Genomic DNA, 17,740 nt, shown 5'->3' with positions numbered 1-17,740 from the left:
ACCGCCGCGGATAGGCACCACAGTATGAGTTAACTCGTTGTTGATCGTTCTTGTTCAATTGCCAATCTCCTCGTGCGTGACCTGCAAATTTCGGGTCGAGTCGGCAGGTGGGAGCGCTGGCATTCGCAGCCATGGCCGTTGCCAGATCCCGTCTTCCTCCTCGCAATGTTAGCCAACTTCACATCGAATTCGCACAAGACAGTTGCTGAGTGGGTAAATCCCGGAGCACCACCGCCGCATGGCAGTGGCGCTCCCGACGGATACGAGTCTTGACTATCTAATCATCCCTTGCGCGAAGCGAAATCGCGAAAACAATACAAACGCCCTTCCCGTCATATCTGATATCAGTTTGTTTCATCCCAATCCAACCCCTTCCATATGCAGTTTGCGATGCACCCAAGCAGTAACAAAGGAGAGATACCAAAGAGTAGCTTCTTAAAATGATACAATGTGCCAGAGTACAGACCATCTGGGTACTGAGGCGAGAAGCAGAGAAGAGAGACAGGAGTGAAAGGGTAATGCGGGTATCGGTTTGGTTTCTGAGAGAGGAGAGGAGAGTAAGGAAATGGTATCTCTAGCGCCACAAACTCGTGTATGGTGGAAGCACCATGCATCCTAAGAGTCCTCCTGGAATATGGTTGTTGAAAGGGAGTTTTCTGGTTGGTCTCGAAAAAAGAAAAAGAAAAAAAAATCAAGGGATGAAAAGTGTCAAGACTACAAGTGGAGGTCATTCCAACCTCCAACCCACTCAAGGTCCCCAATGTCGTCATGCAAAGGTGCATGGTTACGACGCCAGTCTTTGCTCAGACTCCAGGGGTCAATGTCCTTGCTTTTGGGCTTTGAGAAGAGATCAGCGTTCTCAGGCTGCGGGCTGGGGCCCCAGTGAATAGGGCGCCTCCAGCTTCCGGTCCGGCTTCGCTTCCGGGCGGAGTTCGGAGTCGGTTGCTGTTGCTTGATGGTCTTCGCAGGCGTTTTCACAGGCTTCTGAGGAGTGTGCTGCGGTGACTGCGGAGCACGCCTACGATCGCCAAGAGCAGCCCATTTGTCTGCCGTGGTGCGCTTGGAAGGTGGAGAGTAGCGTGCAGGAGCCGTGTTGTGCTCTTCGAAGATGAAGCCGGTCTGCTCACTGACATGGCTAGTGGACATTTGGTTCGGTTTGGGGGAGCGGCTCCTGCTGTTGTTGACCATAGCAGGGTTCTTGAGCTCAGACAGACCACCGCGCGGAGTCGAGACGCCAGAACCAGCCTCAGACTGGACAAACGACTTCTCCTTCTTAGGCGTGAAGCTATTCTCGATTTCCTCGATAGTGATATCGTCGTCTTCTTCGTCCCATAGATCGCTCCAGCTCTTGGAGATAACGTCTCGCTTCTTGCCGAACACTGACGCCATGCTGTTAAAGGCCTTGGTTGGAAGCGAGGCAGCAATTGGCATGGGCTTAGATCGTGCAATGTTCATAGGCGCCGCAGCGGGAATGTCGAGAGGCTTGAACGAAAGACCCAAGCCGGAATCAATAGACAGACCGAGACCCGAATCGGCGAAGGAACCGGCAGGGTTGGCAGGCTTGACATCGTAGTAAGAGCGACCACCATGACCAGCATAGAGATCATCCGGGTAAATCTCAGTATCCGGAATAACCGACAGCTGACGGATGGGCTGAGGCGGTGACATGGCTAGAGCCTTGGCCCAAGGAAAGGATCCACCCTGCTCGAGCTGAGGAGTCGAGATAGAGGGCGTGCGAAGGGGCTCACGGTTGGCGCTGGCAACAACGGGGTCGACAAGCTCCTCAGTGCAGAAGTCGTCGAGGGTCTCGTCGTCGATAGTGAAGCTAATAACACGATCGAGGGCTTCCTTAACACGGGACAGATCACGCTTCTCAGGGTCAATAGCGAGACAGTGGATAAGAACCTCAAAGGTGTCCTGGGACATGTTGGGGAAGACATCGAAGAGGCTCTGACGGTCGAGAGCAAAATCGGCATACAAAGGATCCGAGGCCGAGGGCACAGCGAAGGGGTTGCGCGAGAACAAGACGTTCAACAAGCAGATACCGATGGCCCAGATATCTGCCTTGGCGGTGGAGTAGCCAGCGTTGGTGGGGTCATACTGCTCAGGTGCCATGTAGCGATCGCTACCAACGGCGACCTCCCAGGACCAGGCATCGGTAGTAGCAAGGCCAAAATCACCAAGCTTCATCAAGCCAGACTGTGTCAGGAAGATGTTTTCCGGCTTGATGTCGCGATGATAAATGCCCTTGGAATGCATGGATTCGACAGCACTGACCAGCTGATGCATGAAGTCGCGCACATGCTCAGTCTCCAAAGGCCCCTTGTCGAGACGGATGGCTTCGTAGAGGTCGCCATTGGCACAGAACTCGAGGACAAGGTAGACGTGGTTGGTGGTCTCGAATGATTGAAGGAGGTTGACGATGTTAGGGTGGGAACCGAGACGGAGGTGGATGCCAAGCTCCTCTGAGCGCTCGTCGACGGCGAAGGCGGTGGGGCAGTTGACAGCAGCAGTCGACTTGGTGATGACCTTGATGGCAACGAGCTCATCGGTTACGAGGTCCTTGGCCTGGAAGACCATGCCGAAGGAGCCATGGTTGAGGGGCGATATAGTTTCATATCGTCCATTGAGCACAACACCCTCGTGAAGCTGGTCGCGCATACACTCCATAGGGGTGACTCGTTGAACGTTGAAGCAGGGGTTGCCGAGGGAATCCAAAGGTATACCCGGTGGCAGAGCGCGTAAGGTCGGTTGAGCACGCGAGGAGATGGAACGCTGACGTAAGATGTCGTGATCGAACAAAAGGGTTGACGGCCGTCGAACCCACGAAGCGATGATCTATTGCACTTTTAGGTGTCGCAAGCTTCGGTGAAGATAGGAATAAATGGTTTTATGATGGTCTGATCCGGAATGGCGTAAAGAGCACAGAAGAAATGTCGTCAAGTAAACAGGCTGCAGGCTGCAGTAGGTGGGCCCAAGAGGAACTGGTAACAGAAAAGCCGTCGGGGATATGCACAGGGGTCCGTAGGCTGCAAAGACAAGGAAAGTCTCAAGAGAGTGTGGTGCTCATTGGCTGTATTAATTTTGTATGGATAACCCGAGTCAACGAGCGGTTGGAAAGAAAGGCAGGTCGGAGGTCCTAGACGTCCGGATAATGGCAAGAACAAGAGGGTCGCTGCGTGAGATGGAGATGGAGAGAGTCGTAAACACGTGGAGGCGTAGGTGTAGACAGGTGCGGGTGTCTAGGGCGGACGGAGTCGTTGGCTCCGAGTCAGCGGCAAGACTCGGCCGATGGCTAGCAAAGGACTCGAGGACGAGGATGCTAGGATAGGCGGCTTTCACTGGCAGCAGACGACGACGATGTTGGCATCAAACGTCTGGCCACGAAGCTTGGGGGTGGATCTCGAGGCCGAGACTGGTGTGGCGAGCGGAGGTCGGGGGCGCAGGGCGAGCAGTGAAGTTGTCGGTGATGGCCCGGAGCTGCTGCCGCTGTCACATCAAAAGCCAGCTGCGGTCGATGGTCCGTTGAATGGTTGCGGCGGTGTTGTGCGGATGAGTCGTGATGGGGAGACGGAGCGAAGTCGGGGGCGGTGTCGTGTCGAGCTGAGCGAAGCAGGCGCGGGTTGCGAGGGTAACGAAGGCGGAATGGGCGAGCAGAGGTATTAGGGAGGCGGACGGTGTGGCGGAATGTAGGAGTTGGAGGGACGCTTCGCAAAACAACGACGACGGAGGGAGCTGTGGTACTCTATCACATAACAACTTGCTTCGGTGAGAGATGAGCGGCAGAGCTGGGCAGGGAAGGGGGCCTATATGACTGATACGAGGAGCATGACCAAGTGCGCCTTCCCCGATGCGACTAGCAGCGCGCTAAGGACACCCTGGCAGGCAGCCTGCAGCGAGAAGCTTCCAGTGGCCGGAGGACTCCCTCGTCCGGCTGTGCCAGCGCGTCTGCTCCACCCGGCCCTTTCCACGCATGGTGGCTCCACCTGTCTTCCGGGCGCACGCTGTCCTTGTCGAGCGTCGCTGTTGACGCATCCCGAGGCCATGACGCTGCCCTAGGGGCTGGACGCTCGCGGTCGCACTTGGCCAAGGGCGGCGGCGCACCGCATCGGACGACCCAGAACTGGGCACGGCACCGTGTCCCAGCCAAACCTATGCGGCGATCCGTCGAGAACTGCCTCTTTGTGCCAAAACCTGCCACATTTCATACCCTTGTCCATACGACATCACCAGGTCGTCGCTGATTGGTCTGCCTTTGCGTGCTTCCGCTGATCGCAGCGCTCCTCAACCCTTCCGCAGTGCCGTTGTCGTTCATCTATCGAGAGCTCATAACCTCATTTCCACGGCGTCGGCTCTTGGAGAGCGCTGTCGCAGCCGTCTTCGGTAGCCGCGTGCCTCAGGGCCTGCCTGGATGAGCCCCTCCCACTGAGCCCCCATGTGTTTCAACGAGCTGCCGCTCGGAAACCCTGTGGTGAACCCACCGAGCACGGCCGGCGGGTGCTCGCCGCGACGTCTTGGACCTGGGAAAGCTCTCATGCTGTCTCCCACTCAGGCCCCAATCGCTTCGAGCATCGAAGCCTCAGTGCAATGGGTTGCGCGGAAATTACAAAGTCGGTGTACAACCGCCCACGCGAATAGCATCGTGGCAACGTGGAAGACGAATCCTCTCGCTGTCTGGGCCCTGCACTCGCTGTCCGGCTCCGGAAAGGCGCCCACTGGACTTCGCTCCGTAGCGTGCCGCCATTCCGTATCCAAGGTCGCGAGTGGTCCAACCCCAGGCACGCTACATTTATCCTGCATCGTGCGCTGTTGGCGCTGCATCGTGCATGACCTCGCCACAAAGCCTCACAGGTACTCGAGGGCAATCCGAAGGCTAATGCGGGAAACGCATGCAAGTCTCCACCTTGCCCCCTGGATTTGAGGGCGGTGAGAAGCGACAACGAGAAAAGGTCGAGACAACAAACTGGATTCGGCTGTTGTCTAACCCATAGCTCACTGAACACATGCATAGCTTTGCGATCTGAAAAGTGGATTGCTGGTGTGGAGCTGCGGTCCGCCTCTGCAGCAGCGGGGGCTGTCAAGACGCAATGGGAATCTGATGCCCATCCAGCTTCAGGAAGTGTGTTTGTTTATTTACTTCGGGATCAATTGGTATATCGTGTGAGACTGCGGACTTGAGTCGGGCACGCGAGCAGTCCGCTGCGCCTGTCCGACGGCACTGCCAGCCCAGCATTGCGACAAGTTGTTCATGCGCCGCGCACACTGGTTGCTGCCCACGGCGAGTTTGCGATGACTGTCCACTGTGAAAATTTTCTCTTGCACGTTGATTTCTACAACTTCACATTCGTGTCTTGTTACCGGGCGGTGCCCTGTCCTGCTAGCCTATAACATATTGACCGCCTTGGTGATTGTATTTGCACAGTTCTCAACGCAAAGTATCGAGCCAACCACAGTGTGTCACGGTACACCATCCGTCCGAGGTGCTTGTATTTTTTGAAAATTCTCCACTCACCGCCTCTCACCGCTATCTCGAATCAACAACAGCCCTGCGACGACAATGTCTCACGCAAATATCGACTCGGTGCGGTGGGAAGACTCCCAGGTTGTTCTGCTCGATATTGGTGAGTGCAAATTGTCCGCCCCCGCCAGCTGCTCACGGCAGTTTCGCTGGCGGCGCAGCCCCATCTAGCCGCCGACGACATTCTCGGGCTCGGTCCAGCCAGCAGCTTTCGCGATGCACGACAGTCACGCTCAAGCACACGCGCCTTTCATCGCGTGTCCGCTGGGTTGTGTTCGGGGGCTGCACCCCAGTTTGACGCCACCATGCCCAGCCATCTTGGGGTCTCGAACCACCAGAACATGCACGCAACCGTTACGCAAGACAACACTGACGCTGCTGTGTAACGCTTGCAGAGGGAACCATTTCTAGCATATCCTTCGTCAAAGACGTCCTGGTAAGCCGTCTCTCCTTTTCCTGTGTTAGTCATTAGTCCTTGTCGTCGCAACGAGGTCGTTTCCCCGCAGTCGAGAGCGCGTGTGATCACTGGCTCCAAATGGGCCGCTGTCCAGCCTTCTGGACCTCCCTCGGATACCTTCAAGCCACTCATTTCCCTTCTGGATGCTGTTCTGTCCTTTTCGGATTCCATCACGATCTCTAAGCTTCCATGATACATCACGCGACATGTCTCCCGGACAGACACGATGTCCGCCTACCCTAGGGCCAGCTACTCACGATGACAGTATCCGTATGCGGTCGACCGTCTCGCGAAGCTTTCTCGCGACTCGTGGCACGATCCGGGCTTACAGGACCTAATTGCGGGGTTCCCTGAAGAGACGAGACCGAATGCCGAGACGCTGCTCGCTCATGTGCAGGACCTGACGCGTAGGGACATCAAAGCCGTGTACTTGAAGCAATTACAAGGTAGGCACATTCCTAGGTCCTGTTATCGGATCGGTTCAGCCGTTATCGCAAGCACATCCCCAATCTTCAGTAGTCGTGACCCTTTACTATTTCGGGGGTTTCCTAGCGATCATCGCCACGTCAGGTCCGCGATCTACGCCTCATGTTAGTGGATATCGGTCTTAGGTCATTCGGACCGTCGCAAGTAGCGGACCTTGCGATAATCCACTTCGCTATCATAGCACTCTGGAGAAGAGCTGCGTTGTTGCGTCACGCTGGCCTGGCCTCGCTGTTCTTGTTGACTTACCGCAATTATACCGACCGCGCTTGCGACGACCAAGTTTCATCGCAATTGCCTGGCAGGGGTCCCAATTACAACGCCGACTCCCGAGTGTCGCTTTACATTCCAATCTGACCACGTGGGCAGGCAAGCTGTGGAAGACTGGTTATGAGGATGGCGACCTCGTCACTCCTCTTTTCGACGATGTGATACCAACACTGGAGAGCTGGAAGAGCGCAGGCAAAACACTTGCTATCTTCAGCTCCGGCAGCGTCCAAGCCCAGCTGCAGTTCTTCTCTTTCGTCCGAGATGGTACAACGACACGCGACCTGAAGCCTCTCTTCAAAGCCCATTTCGATCCCACTATCGCCGGCTCGAAACTCGAGAAGGACTCATACGAGAAGATCTGTAGCAATATGGGCCAGAAGGGTGCCCAAGTGACTTTCCTTACTGATAACATCAAAGGTACGTATCCATCTCACTTGACGTCGTTGGCCATCGTCCCACAATTTCCTTACTACTCTATTCTATTCTCCGATTACGCGCGGATGTTCTACGCGCCCTACCCTGGGCGATTCGCTACGTGTCTACCTGAAACGTCTCCGATCAAGCACCCGCCCCAGCTCCACGGCGCAGCAGCTCCGCCTCTATTAATATGATCCTTCCAACAACGGCATCCCAACATCAATCAGCTCATCAATGCACACCCGCTCTGTATCGGAGCCGGTGTGTCAAACCACCCCATTGCGTCACGGCGCACGGCCATTAATTTACATAAACAAGCCAAGAGTCCCTGCTCCGCGTCTGCTTTGCAGATCGTTTCGTTTCATTGAATCGCCCAATCACATTCAATACCTGCGTTATTCCAAGTAAACAGCTCGCTGACATGCAGATATACAGAAGCAGAAGCTGCGAAGGACGCTGGCGTGTACGCGGTCCTCGTGGATCGACCCGGCAACGCACCGTTGGCTGAGCAGGATAGGCAGCGCTTTCCCGTTATCAAGCAGTTGACGGATCTGCCGTAATTCCGAACGGTCCCTCCAGATCGGCGCGCAACGTCATAACAACGGTTCAAGTGACATACGTTGCCGGGACACTCTACATGAACGCTGCTGCAACAACGGCGTCCACACGCAAGGCTCGTGGGAAGGGGCTGTGGCATGCGGTAAGTGGTGTACCTAGATCAAGATAGAAAGTCCTTCTCGTGGTGTTGGGGGGCTGAAGGAATGAGACTGCAGATGAAGTACGTGCCAACACTCACCACCAACAACCGCCAACGCAGGAGTGCATACAGATGACACGCGACACGTTCCTATGCAGTGACGTATCAGCCTTGGCCACGCCGGCCTGCTTACCTTTTTACGTAAGCTACCACGCCCCATGCTCTTCATACACATGCCAGGTGCAAATAAACAGCAGCACGTGATCATTGACCATTTCTAACCCACCACAACCACTGCCCGCGACACGCGCCGTTGTTCTCGCAACGTGTATTGCAATCTGCGGCGCTCTTCGCAAGAAGCGTGATCGTCTGGTGATCGGTCGTCGTGGGGCAGGTGGGGTAGCAAGAGTGGTTCTTGTTGCGAAACGGGAGCTGCTTCACATGGAGGGGCAGTCGGCTGGGTGGTGTGGACGTCAGGTATCCACTGTCCACTGTATACAATGCGGCTGCTGGTTGACGTGGCTGGCTTGTTTGGTGTGGGTGGGTGGAGACAGACTGGTGTGTTCGATGGCGTCCTGAGGGTGCACTAAGGAGATAGATAAGGAGCAGTGGAGATTTGGGAATGGTTTGCTGTTCCTGCGCTGAGAAGTGTACGAATTGGCGTATACGTGATGCCCGTGTGGAATTGAGATACTTCTTGTCCTAAGGTAGGTAATGCGTAAGCTACTTGTACGCAGCCTTTGGTCTTGCGTACTGGAGAAAGATCTTGCCAATTGGCTACATGCTGATGAACGTCTCTTGCCCAAGGCTTAGATTCGTTTCTGTATGTGATGCGTTAAGGTCGGTGTGCTCTTTTAACCTTGCTTTCATCTATTTTGAGTGGGTACAGTGTTCCCCACGATACAATACCGCATCCAAATTCAAGCTCACACTCCCTTTCTCCTGAGGTCCACGTTAGGATCGGAAACCTCTTTCTGCATTCAAAACAGTGCTGAGAAGCCAGCCTTCACTCAATCTCAACAGTAAACGTCCCATCAACCTTAACCTCCACTCCCACATCCTGGGGCTCGTAGTCCCATTCACTTTTCTGCATCCTTCCGCCATTCGCCTTTCCAAGGTGCAATTTGGGTTTCGTAAACTTTGTGTACTGAAAGCTCTCCTTCACCAACACTGCTCTGACCTTGCTTTGTGCCTCTTCCTCGGTCAGCCCACCAAAGACCTCCGCATAATCTCTAGCCTTACGGATCGCATGCTTCGCTGCCTCTTTCCGTGCCTGCGCTTCCATAGTAGCTCTAGTAGCTGGCGTAAGTATCCACTCTAGACAGTTGATCTTGACATTCTCCATGGCGCCGATTGTCGTTGCGAGACGTGCAAGCAGTGCGAAGTCGCGGAACTCGATAATCAAATCCGCGGATGCATATGTGCTTTTATGGGAAGAGCTCTTGGAAAACGACATAGAGGTGTCGCGACCTTGCGAAGTTTCGAACGATTTCAGGGAGTAGTGCGAGATCGGGGCGTTGTCCTCCGCCTTAGTCGAGCCGGTGGTGGCAGTTTGATGACAGTATGGTGCGATCGCATCGAGTAAGGAATTTATAATTGAGACAACGCTGGTCTCGGCCTCCGGAATGGTAGGAAAGCATTTTGTTTGCGTGTGCAGGGTGAGGATACTGCGTTCCGCAGGATGACGGTTGGTTCCGGTGCCTGCTACGTGGATATCGAATGGAGCCATTCCTGGTCAATTTTTATCAGATATTGATTCTCGTCCGTTGTTGATGGTTGGGCGTTGTTTTCTTATTCCTGAGACAGTGGAAGGCTACTTCGCTGCATTTGAAGGGTGCGCGCATCTGGGACATGTGGCTGCCTTGTCGCTGCCTAAAGTAAGCGTAAGACGGATTGTTCTTGCTCAAAGATTCAACACCAACCATCACGTTTCATTCACCGTCTAACGCCATTGTTCACAAGACGAACAAGTTTTCCCCACATAAATCCTTCTCATATGCCGTACTATACGCGTATCCCCGAGAGAGCTAGAAGGACACCGAACATGGACCTGCTAACATTAATACTCTAGAGGAACCCGCACAGAGCTTTTTGGTGCGTAGGGATACGCACTTCAGCTCTCAAATACACATATGACACTGCAGATGATCGAGACGATTAAGCTTCTGCTTACAGTATATGTGGATAGGTTGTAGACGCCAACATAGACGCCACCTTAGAGGGTATGACACGCAGTCACTATACATACTCGAAATCTTTGTGATTCCCTAAGAACTAGTATCACAGTTATACATAGTGTTTAGGAAACGCCATTCTCGCACAATATAAACCCCAGAGATACATCCTCGTCCTAATCCTTGCCCGTCGATCTAGCTGTTGTCACTCTACACTGGACTTGAGAGCTGTGAGAATCCAGGGTAAACTATTACATGATAGTTTAAGTTTTATAATAGTATCATATCGCGGGTTTCTACTGGATGAGGTGTGCTCGAGAGATCCAGTGCTGGTAGTCGTAGAACTCCTCTTTAATGCGATGCCGTGAGCGGTTCACGCTCAATCTCGATAAATCCGTATCTGACTGTTCATATTTCATTGTTGCTTCTTGTTCTTGTCGTATGAAATTCGCCTGGTCTCCGTCGTCAGTGAATCTGATCGGCTTCAATACACCATCTGAACCATCAGGCGGTGAGATGCCCCCAGAGGAGATCGGTTCTGCAGGTGACGGTACTCTCCTGTCTAAGCACCTGAACGTTGATGGACATAGGCTGCAATGGTATGAAGGATACGTTTGATATTTCTTCCCAGGCCATCGCAGTGTACTTAGTCTGATGTGGTCGATGGTAGCTTTTCTTGAAAGAGAAGGGTTTTTCCAATTCTTCTTATTGTCTGACATCAACAGCTAGTTGATTCACCGAGGCTCCGATCATTGTCCCACGCTAGCTGACCTCTGCGTCTTACTGCCGTTCGCTTTGCATTAGAGCATGCTGGCACATCAGATGGCGTAGTCGGGTCTTGATAGCAACCAGACGTATCCTTCACGAGTCATTCATCCCTAAATTCGCATTGAAACCTATCTCGAATACGTCCGCAGTACCATTCTTCTTGAAAGCGCGGAGTGCGGTGGGCCGATAAATGTAGAGTCCATCACGCTACGTTCTATACCAATACAAAATTCGGTAATCTTGTAGTCCTTCTCCGTGTCTCTATACCATTCCTCGTCTAGTCTGAGGTAACCTGCTCTTTCCAGACGTAGCAGTACGTTATCCCTTCGATCCTCATGTCGCAACTTTTCTTCCATTTTCATTGTCTCTACTCGCATCAGGAACCCGTGAAGGATCAGAAATGATCGAGGCAACAGTAAACCTACCGCACACGATCATTAATGGTGAATTCCTCTCAACGTTGCCCCTTGGAAGTGACGAACTGCTCGATCTTGCATCGGGGGGTACCTTGTGTGTTGGTTTGTGTAGTGGCATCTTGCCCCGCTCGCAGCAGCGGTCCGGTGAGGAACAGGAATGATTGAAGCAAGAGTGCACTGGAAGCTAAGTTTCGCGCACTGGAGCAGCGTGCTCGATAACCACGCGTAGTATCGTTTGTCCAGCCCTTGGATGAAGTGGGTAAGGGCTAAACGAAATTGATATGTGAGTGATAGGCTCTGATTCCAATATCGAGAATGTGGCTAGTAGAATAAGGGACCATTTTAATGCGAGCGACCTCGTCGTTCAAATGTCATAGACAATCTATTGGTGCATATTGGATGGCATCCGACATCGACGAGCCTGGATCATCCTCCAGCTGTTTGCGTGTGCGTTATCACAACACCTGGAAAGTAGTCTGAGTACACTGTCATACTCCACGAGGAGTAATGTGTAATGACAATCCTGGCCTGTTGTTGTCTGGGTCGGATGTCGAATAATTGCACAGTATCCCATCCAGATATATGTTTGCTTACCGACTCCATGTTCCCGGAAAGATAGTCATACCACATCTTTAATGAGCGGTGCATACAGAATCTGCGTAGCTGCGCTGCGTTCGCGTTTCTCAATGGAAACAATTACCGGAGTAGACACCTGTTTGTGACTTGGAAGGGATTACCAGCCATAGCAGTTGTGGTAAATGTACAGCCGTACAGTCGTCCAAACATGAGGTCATTCGGAAGTTTATCAGGGGCCCCGAAACCTCTGTCTTGATGTGCATCTGATCCTGCCGTACCGACGGCGCAATGCGGAGACCGAAAGTTCCGAGCTTTGATCCAACACTAGCATTCCTTACCAGACGCAGTAAGGCTACCGCAAACCTTCTTTTAAGCTGGCTTGTAATCTTTTCCATCCTTCAAGATATGCATAACCATCACATTGCATTTTTCTGATCCATTTCGTACATGTGGATTATGATGTTCCGAGGCTCAACTTCAGCAATACAGTAATCAGGCAGTATTTGATTGGAAAAGCGCGGATGACGACCGTCGCTTTCCTGAATCACATTCTAAAAAAATAAAAAAACAATAAAAAAAAAACAATGGTCATTCAACACGTTTTAAGTTCCACGCGTGTCTTCGGTTTTCGAAAGGCCCGGGGTGTCCCAGTTCCGCGGAGAGGCCATCGAGGCAAGTCAATGCGTATGTGAACGCCGAATTGAATCTCAGTTTTCCTCCAGGCAATTGATCCTACTCTTTGAATGAGAAAACCGAGCCACCATATACCCTGTTGATAATTCTTCAGAGGATTCTCGACGCGTATTATGCTTACGCCCCGTTCGGTTTCTAGAGCCTTAGTCCGTCCGTATATCTTTAGACCCTGATTGGTCTTGTCGTCTATGCACTCATTGGGAGCATTGACAAATACCAATTCCGCAATTTTGCGAATTACCAAAGGGCTTTGTAATTGGGTATATCGAGTATTATTTCTTGTTTCGTTTTAGGATGCGCCGTTGGAGGATTGTCCCAGGGCTGTGCTCCAGGGCAGACTCTACACTGACGTTCTGCTTTGCGTTAGATTCCAAGCTCGGCGAATATCTGCCGCTGACGCACTTCGTGATTTGTTCCATTTCTCTTGGCCTCTTCTGGGGGCCACGTTTTCTGCCCTGGCATAGTATTCTCGCGCGAGACTCCCTCGTGAACCGACCCAATGATTGCAAACTCCGCTCTTCCAACGGTCGCCGTGTATATATCCGGAGCCGTGAATGTAAACTCCGGGCCCGTCCGTAAAGGGAATCGAATGACTGTTCATCCAAATCCGAGCATTGTAGCCTGGATCACTATCAGTGCTCGACCCAGGATTGATCCAAACCTAACGTTTTTCGTACGATACTACTCCTGGTGAACGTACGTGGTGAAACTTGACGTTGACTCTGCCTCAAGACTACCCAATGACTAAGTGGACGACACGGATCGCTGGCAAACCAAGAGTGCAGTGCCACAATGCTGTGGTACGGAATGACCAAGCGCGGATACTCTTCCGCTTTGAGATTTGAGTTTGATCTTTGTACGAGGCATGCAGCAGCATAAATAAGAACGGTTGAAGTCCGCTCGCAGTATACAATTCACCGAAGGTAGACATCAATACATCGTATTTAAGCCTGCTATCACGCGATACATGTCTTGTCAATTCAGCCGATCCGAGAAAGAGATACTCCTTCGTGCCGACATGAAGTTCTTCGCTATGATTGGAGTGTTTATGGCCTCAGTGGCTGCGGCGACACCAGACCCGGCTCTTCAAGCAGAAATCGCAGCCAACCGAGCCAGAGGTGTTTGCGGTCCTATGCCTCCAGTAAGTCATGCCTACGAATTCTTGAAGGTTTCACTTGGGCGTTGCAATGCCCGTCCTTCGTTTGTAGAGCTTCTTTACGAGGGGGAAGGTTGCATTCACTGACGAATTCTAGTGCCGCCCGTGCAATACGGAAGCCGACGGATGTTGCTGCGATGGTTAGAAATGTGGCGTTTGAGTTGCGACAGATTCAGACACACAGGTGGAGATGATCTACTTGGAAACGTTCGCACTCGCTTATATGGACGTCTGTCATGTACCCAGCAGCTAGATCAGGCGCATCCTTATCATGACTACTGATTCGCTCTCTCCATCTCCCATTTCCGTACTGTAGTGATTTGCGCGTGAAAGGTTAAATGGTGATCGCAACACTACCTACCCATTTAGCGTTCGCCCATCGGAATTCTCCTCTCCAACCCTACTGCTTATCACCTGTCTTCTCCAACCCCGCTTTACCCCCCTTCACCTTCTCATCACCGCCAATTCCGGTCTTCCTAGTAGGCTCTGCCTGATAATCCGGCTGTTTCGCCGGATGGTCGTCTCCGCTCTTGCGCTCTTCCGATGAAGCACTTGACTGCTGATCCGTATTCGGCGTATCACTCCTCACATTGGCGCTGATCGAATCAGGTTGGTTGGCCTGTAGGTTGGAGCCCATACGCTTCTCATCGGCATGGAGCGGGGACGTGGTGAAGGAGCGCTTAAAGGGGCGGAACCGAGACACCAAGAAGGTGGTGTTAGAGATGCGGAGAGGCATGGTGGTATGCGGTCGATCTTCCTCCAGGTTTGCGGTCCTTTGAACTGTATTATTGTAGAATTAAAGCGATAAGCTATCTGAAATATGTGTTATAATTTCTGAGGTATCTATAAAGATGTCAAAGTTGTTGTGACGAGTGCACATTGATATAACAGTGATGTCACTGTTTGACTAGTAACTTTGCGACGGAACATGCAGCCGTGCTCTTCATAAATGCGTCATTGTCGAAAAATAATAACATGATATGTGCACATCTTCTGATCAGTATGATAGCTCGTACGAGCTTTTATTTGGCGTAAAATGCCAGGTACACCTCAGTGTACTAAATTTCCTTAGTGCGACTGGGAGAACATCATCTGTGGAACCGTACGTGGTTGAAGTCGCGCTCTTATAGCGAGTAAATATACGTGTCTGGCGTCAACAAATTCTTGAGCTCGTACATGCCAAAATATCTTTCGTCCTCGACGAACAACACCAGAGATACCAGAAGAACGCCTCGCTACCCATGATCCATGGTATCATACCGGCGAAACAACAATCCGTGAATTTTTGTCTCAGCATGCTGACCCACAATAAACGCCGTTATAATGCATAACATATCGTGAGACTCCTACTACATGACGTCGATATCGCCGTCCGCGTCAGGTGCTTCGCCTCTCAAGGCAGGAGGTAACTTGTCGCGAATCGCCTCGAATGCGATTTGACAATTATGTGCATCCTCAAGCAAACCGTTGCGCTGAAAGGTATCGATACACGCACCCCAAGCAACTGCCCGCCATAGAACAGGGCCTTGGCTGCTGACGTTCCTCGCTGCTCGAGCGCATTTGATCGGCTGCTCTCCCACCTGATTCGCGAAGAATTTACTGGCCATGTAGTTCAAGCACATAGAGACGAATTGAGCGTTCCCAAGTCTCTGTGCCCTATTCGTAGTCGTGTGTATTAGCGTCTTATGGCCCTTGATTGACTCTTCCTGTGTGATGGCCTGGATGATACGGAACGCGCAGTCGATGTACTGGTTGGGATGATTGAGGCATAGCGGCTGAAGCTGCGCATAGAGAATCTGCGCCAGGTAATGCTGAGGGTGTGAAGGATCCCGGATGATGAGCATCCTGTTCATCGCTGCTAGCAGAGCAATGTCCGTATTAAAATTGGTACCGGACTCTACACCTGGTAGATTCAACTCGGAGCCGGAATAGATGGCTATGGCTGAGTCGAGCATTCCATTAGCTTGGTCCACCATGCCGGATAGGTAGGACAAGGCACGAGCGTATGTTTCCAATCCCTTAAACGGACGTTCGGAAGCGCGCTCTCGAAGCATCGACACCGCTAATTGAGCGGTTGACTTGTCCTCGTGATAACACGCGGCAATGCCGAGGGTATATTTGATATGCCAATCGAGCACCTTGATCCAGTTCCTCTGTCCCAGTGATTTTGGCACGGAAACCGCGACCGTAGAGGACCGTTGAAGAGCAGCTTGGGTGAGAGCGTGGCCCTCTTGGAGGTATTTAGTGCCCTTCTCCTTCGTCACAACCACCAAACCGCTAAGATAGTAGGCCAGCATCCCGAAATCGCTTCGCGGTAACCACGCAAAGACCAATTCATCCCGGCCATCGTCGGCTTTGCGGAAGACGCCCCCAGTGGAGAATGTCAAATTCGGAGCCGAGCTTCTCTCGATCAAGACGGAGAAAGCCCCATTGTCAGGTTTGACGTTCTGGTCCACTTTACTCTGCAAAGCTGTGAGTTTTTCTTGGCTTGGCTGCCCTTGCTGGATGCTGCACGCGACGTCGATGTAATCGATTAAGATGGTTATCGAACCCAGCTGTTTGACTGAGAGCTCAAGTTGAAGACTCCTCGCCGAGGCAATTGCTCGTTGAGCTTGTTCAAGACGATCCGAAGCGCTCGACCGCAAGTGAATCATCGCTTCCAAGGCACAACAAGTGACGTAGATGGCTTTGTCTCCTTTCGGCTCAGCGTGAGCGGCTATCGCATGTAACTGCTGAAGCGCCGATGATGTTTCCGGCCGGCCAGGAACTTGAAGGGCAAGGGACACTTTTAAGAATCGAAAAGCGTACACCCAGACAATCTGTTTGAAGGTCTCGGCTTCCGAGATCGGTTGGTCCAGCATTTTGAGAGCTGCGCGGTGATTGCTTTTGAATTGGTAGCGGGCTTGTAGATGCAACATAGCGTACTTGAGATCGATCAGCTTACTCCGGTTGCAAAGCGTAATCTGGTAGATATTAGCTCAGCGTGTTACCTTCGATCTACTGAACCTACCCCTTTCGCCAAGATCTCCTCAATGTCTTGAGTGTTGTCCGTTTCCTCAACTAGCAGGCTTGCATATCTCAGCCTCAAGATTGCCTCATCCCGTGGCGTCTGGTTGTACTTCTTCAGAACAGTCTCCATACACCCCATCGCGGTCGCCATGAGCCTGTAGTATTGATCCAGATCAGCAGGCTTCAGTGTCATAGCGACAGTAGATCCCAGACTCCTCGCCGCGCCGATATACTCTTCTGCTGCGGAGAGGATGAGGACCATGAGGTCAGCCGGAAGCGGCCTCGCAGGCGCATGCTGTGATCTCGTAGGTGTCTGCAACTGCGTAGAAGGCTTGGTTTTTATGACGACTTGTGGATGAGATCGGACCTGAGAGGACGACTGGGTTATCGAGGGACTCCGTGACTGGGCAGTCGGCGTGCGTGCGTGGGCCGGTGTTCCTTGAGGCTGCAGCGGTGCGCGATACTGGTTCTGGTTCTGTATGGGAGTATCGACCGGCCGTTGTTGTGACCTTGGAGTGTTCTCTTGAAACGACTGCGGCCTGTGCGAAGGCTTCGCTGGGGTTTGCGCCCGCTGCTGCTGCGCTCGACGATCAACGGCCGCTCCGCCGTCTGCGCGCTGAACGGGCCTTTGCGCATCCCCGTACCCATGCACCTGAGGTTGCCGCATTTGCTGGTTCTGCGGCTGCGGCATCGCATTTGGATTTCGCTGGGGTATGTGGACTTGCGGTTGCATGTATCGTTGTTGCGGTGCGGTTTGCGGGGGCGACTGCTGGCCTGGGCGAGGTGGGATGGCAATTCTCGGATGCGCCTGCCCTTGTTGCGAAGCAGGAAAGCCCGGCTGCATTGGTGGTGGTTGCGTCCCATATGGCATGCTGTATCCGTTGGGCGCATACCCGTTTGGTTGCGAGGAAGGCACGTACTGGCCGTTTGAGTAGCCCTGGCGGGCCTGTGGCGGCCAGTTGTAACGTGGATCCATGATTGACGTTTCTCCGTCTCTTGCCGTTGATCGGTGATCGAGGATGCCTGCGTGGCTGCTATGACTTCAACATGGCTGCGTGTGCGTTTTCGTGGCAGTCGCGATTCCGCGATGCGGTCGAGGCAGGTGG

The 17,740-nt window shown here is 52.7% G+C and overlaps 6 protein-coding genes across 6 annotated transcripts; 2 read left to right on the top strand and 4 right to left on the bottom strand.

Annotated features, from left to right (window-relative positions):
• Window positions 1-714: 714 nt before the first annotated feature.
• On the bottom strand, window positions 715-2,670 carry CC84DRAFT_1179682 (kinase-like protein; the record flags this gene model as incomplete). Its single annotated transcript, XM_018180430.1, has 1 exon — window positions 715-2,670. One exon carries the CDS (start codon window positions 2,668-2,670, stop codon window positions 715-717), a length of 1,956 nt encoding a protein of 651 aa, XP_018032002.1.
• A 621-nt stretch (window positions 2,671-3,291) lies between these two features.
• On the top strand, window positions 3,292-4,244 carry CC84DRAFT_1179681 (uncharacterized protein; the record flags this gene model as incomplete). The annotated part of the gene is made up of 2 exons (XM_018180429.1): window positions 3,292-3,631; window positions 3,886-4,244. 2 exons carry the CDS (start codon window positions 3,292-3,294, stop codon window positions 4,242-4,244), a joined length of 699 nt encoding a protein of 232 aa, XP_018032001.1.
• A 1,313-nt stretch (window positions 4,245-5,557) lies between these two features.
• CC84DRAFT_1189908 (2,3-diketo-5-methylthio-1-phosphopentane phosphatase) lies at window positions 5,558-7,705 on the top strand (the record flags this gene model as incomplete). Its single annotated transcript, XM_018181081.1, has 4 exons — window positions 5,558-5,602; window positions 6,241-6,421; window positions 6,828-7,145; window positions 7,581-7,705. The coding sequence occupies 4 exons, from the start codon at window positions 5,558-5,560 to the stop codon at window positions 7,703-7,705; spliced, it is 669 nt and encodes a 222-aa protein (XP_018032000.1).
• Window positions 7,706-8,542: 837 nt separating this feature from the next.
• Window positions 8,543-9,642, bottom strand: CC84DRAFT_1167810 (uncharacterized protein). The gene has a single exon (XM_018179268.1). It carries the CDS (start codon window positions 9,569-9,571, stop codon window positions 8,849-8,851), a length of 723 nt encoding a protein of 240 aa, XP_018031999.1. The 5' UTR covers window positions 9,572-9,642; the 3' UTR covers window positions 8,543-8,848.
• Window positions 9,643-13,934: 4,292 nt separating this feature from the next.
• On the bottom strand, window positions 13,935-14,432 carry CC84DRAFT_1167809 (uncharacterized protein). Its single transcript, XM_018179267.1, has one exon. The coding sequence runs from the start codon at window positions 14,359-14,361 to the stop codon at window positions 14,026-14,028; it is 336 nt and encodes a 111-aa protein (XP_018031998.1). The 5' UTR covers window positions 14,362-14,432; the 3' UTR covers window positions 13,935-14,025.
• A 176-nt stretch (window positions 14,433-14,608) lies between these two features.
• On the bottom strand, window positions 14,609-17,691 carry CC84DRAFT_1167808 (uncharacterized protein). The gene is made up of 2 exons (XM_018179266.1): window positions 16,636-17,691; window positions 14,609-16,588 (listed from the first exon to the last, which is right to left on the bottom strand). Exons 1-2 carry the CDS (start codon window positions 17,608-17,610, stop codon window positions 14,975-14,977), a joined length of 2,589 nt encoding a protein of 862 aa, XP_018031997.1. The 5' UTR covers window positions 17,611-17,691; the 3' UTR covers window positions 14,609-14,974.
• Between the last annotated feature and the right edge of the window lie 49 nt (window positions 17,692-17,740).

This window comes from Paraphaeosphaeria sporulosa (genome assembly GCF_001642045.1).
Source record: "Paraphaeosphaeria sporulosa strain AP3s5-JAC2a unplaced genomic scaffold CC84scaffold_10, whole genome shotgun sequence".
Classification (NCBI taxonomy): Eukaryota; Fungi; Ascomycota; class Dothideomycetes; order Pleosporales; family Didymosphaeriaceae; genus Paraphaeosphaeria; species Paraphaeosphaeria sporulosa.
This window is presented reverse-complemented; position numbering and strand designations above follow the sequence as displayed.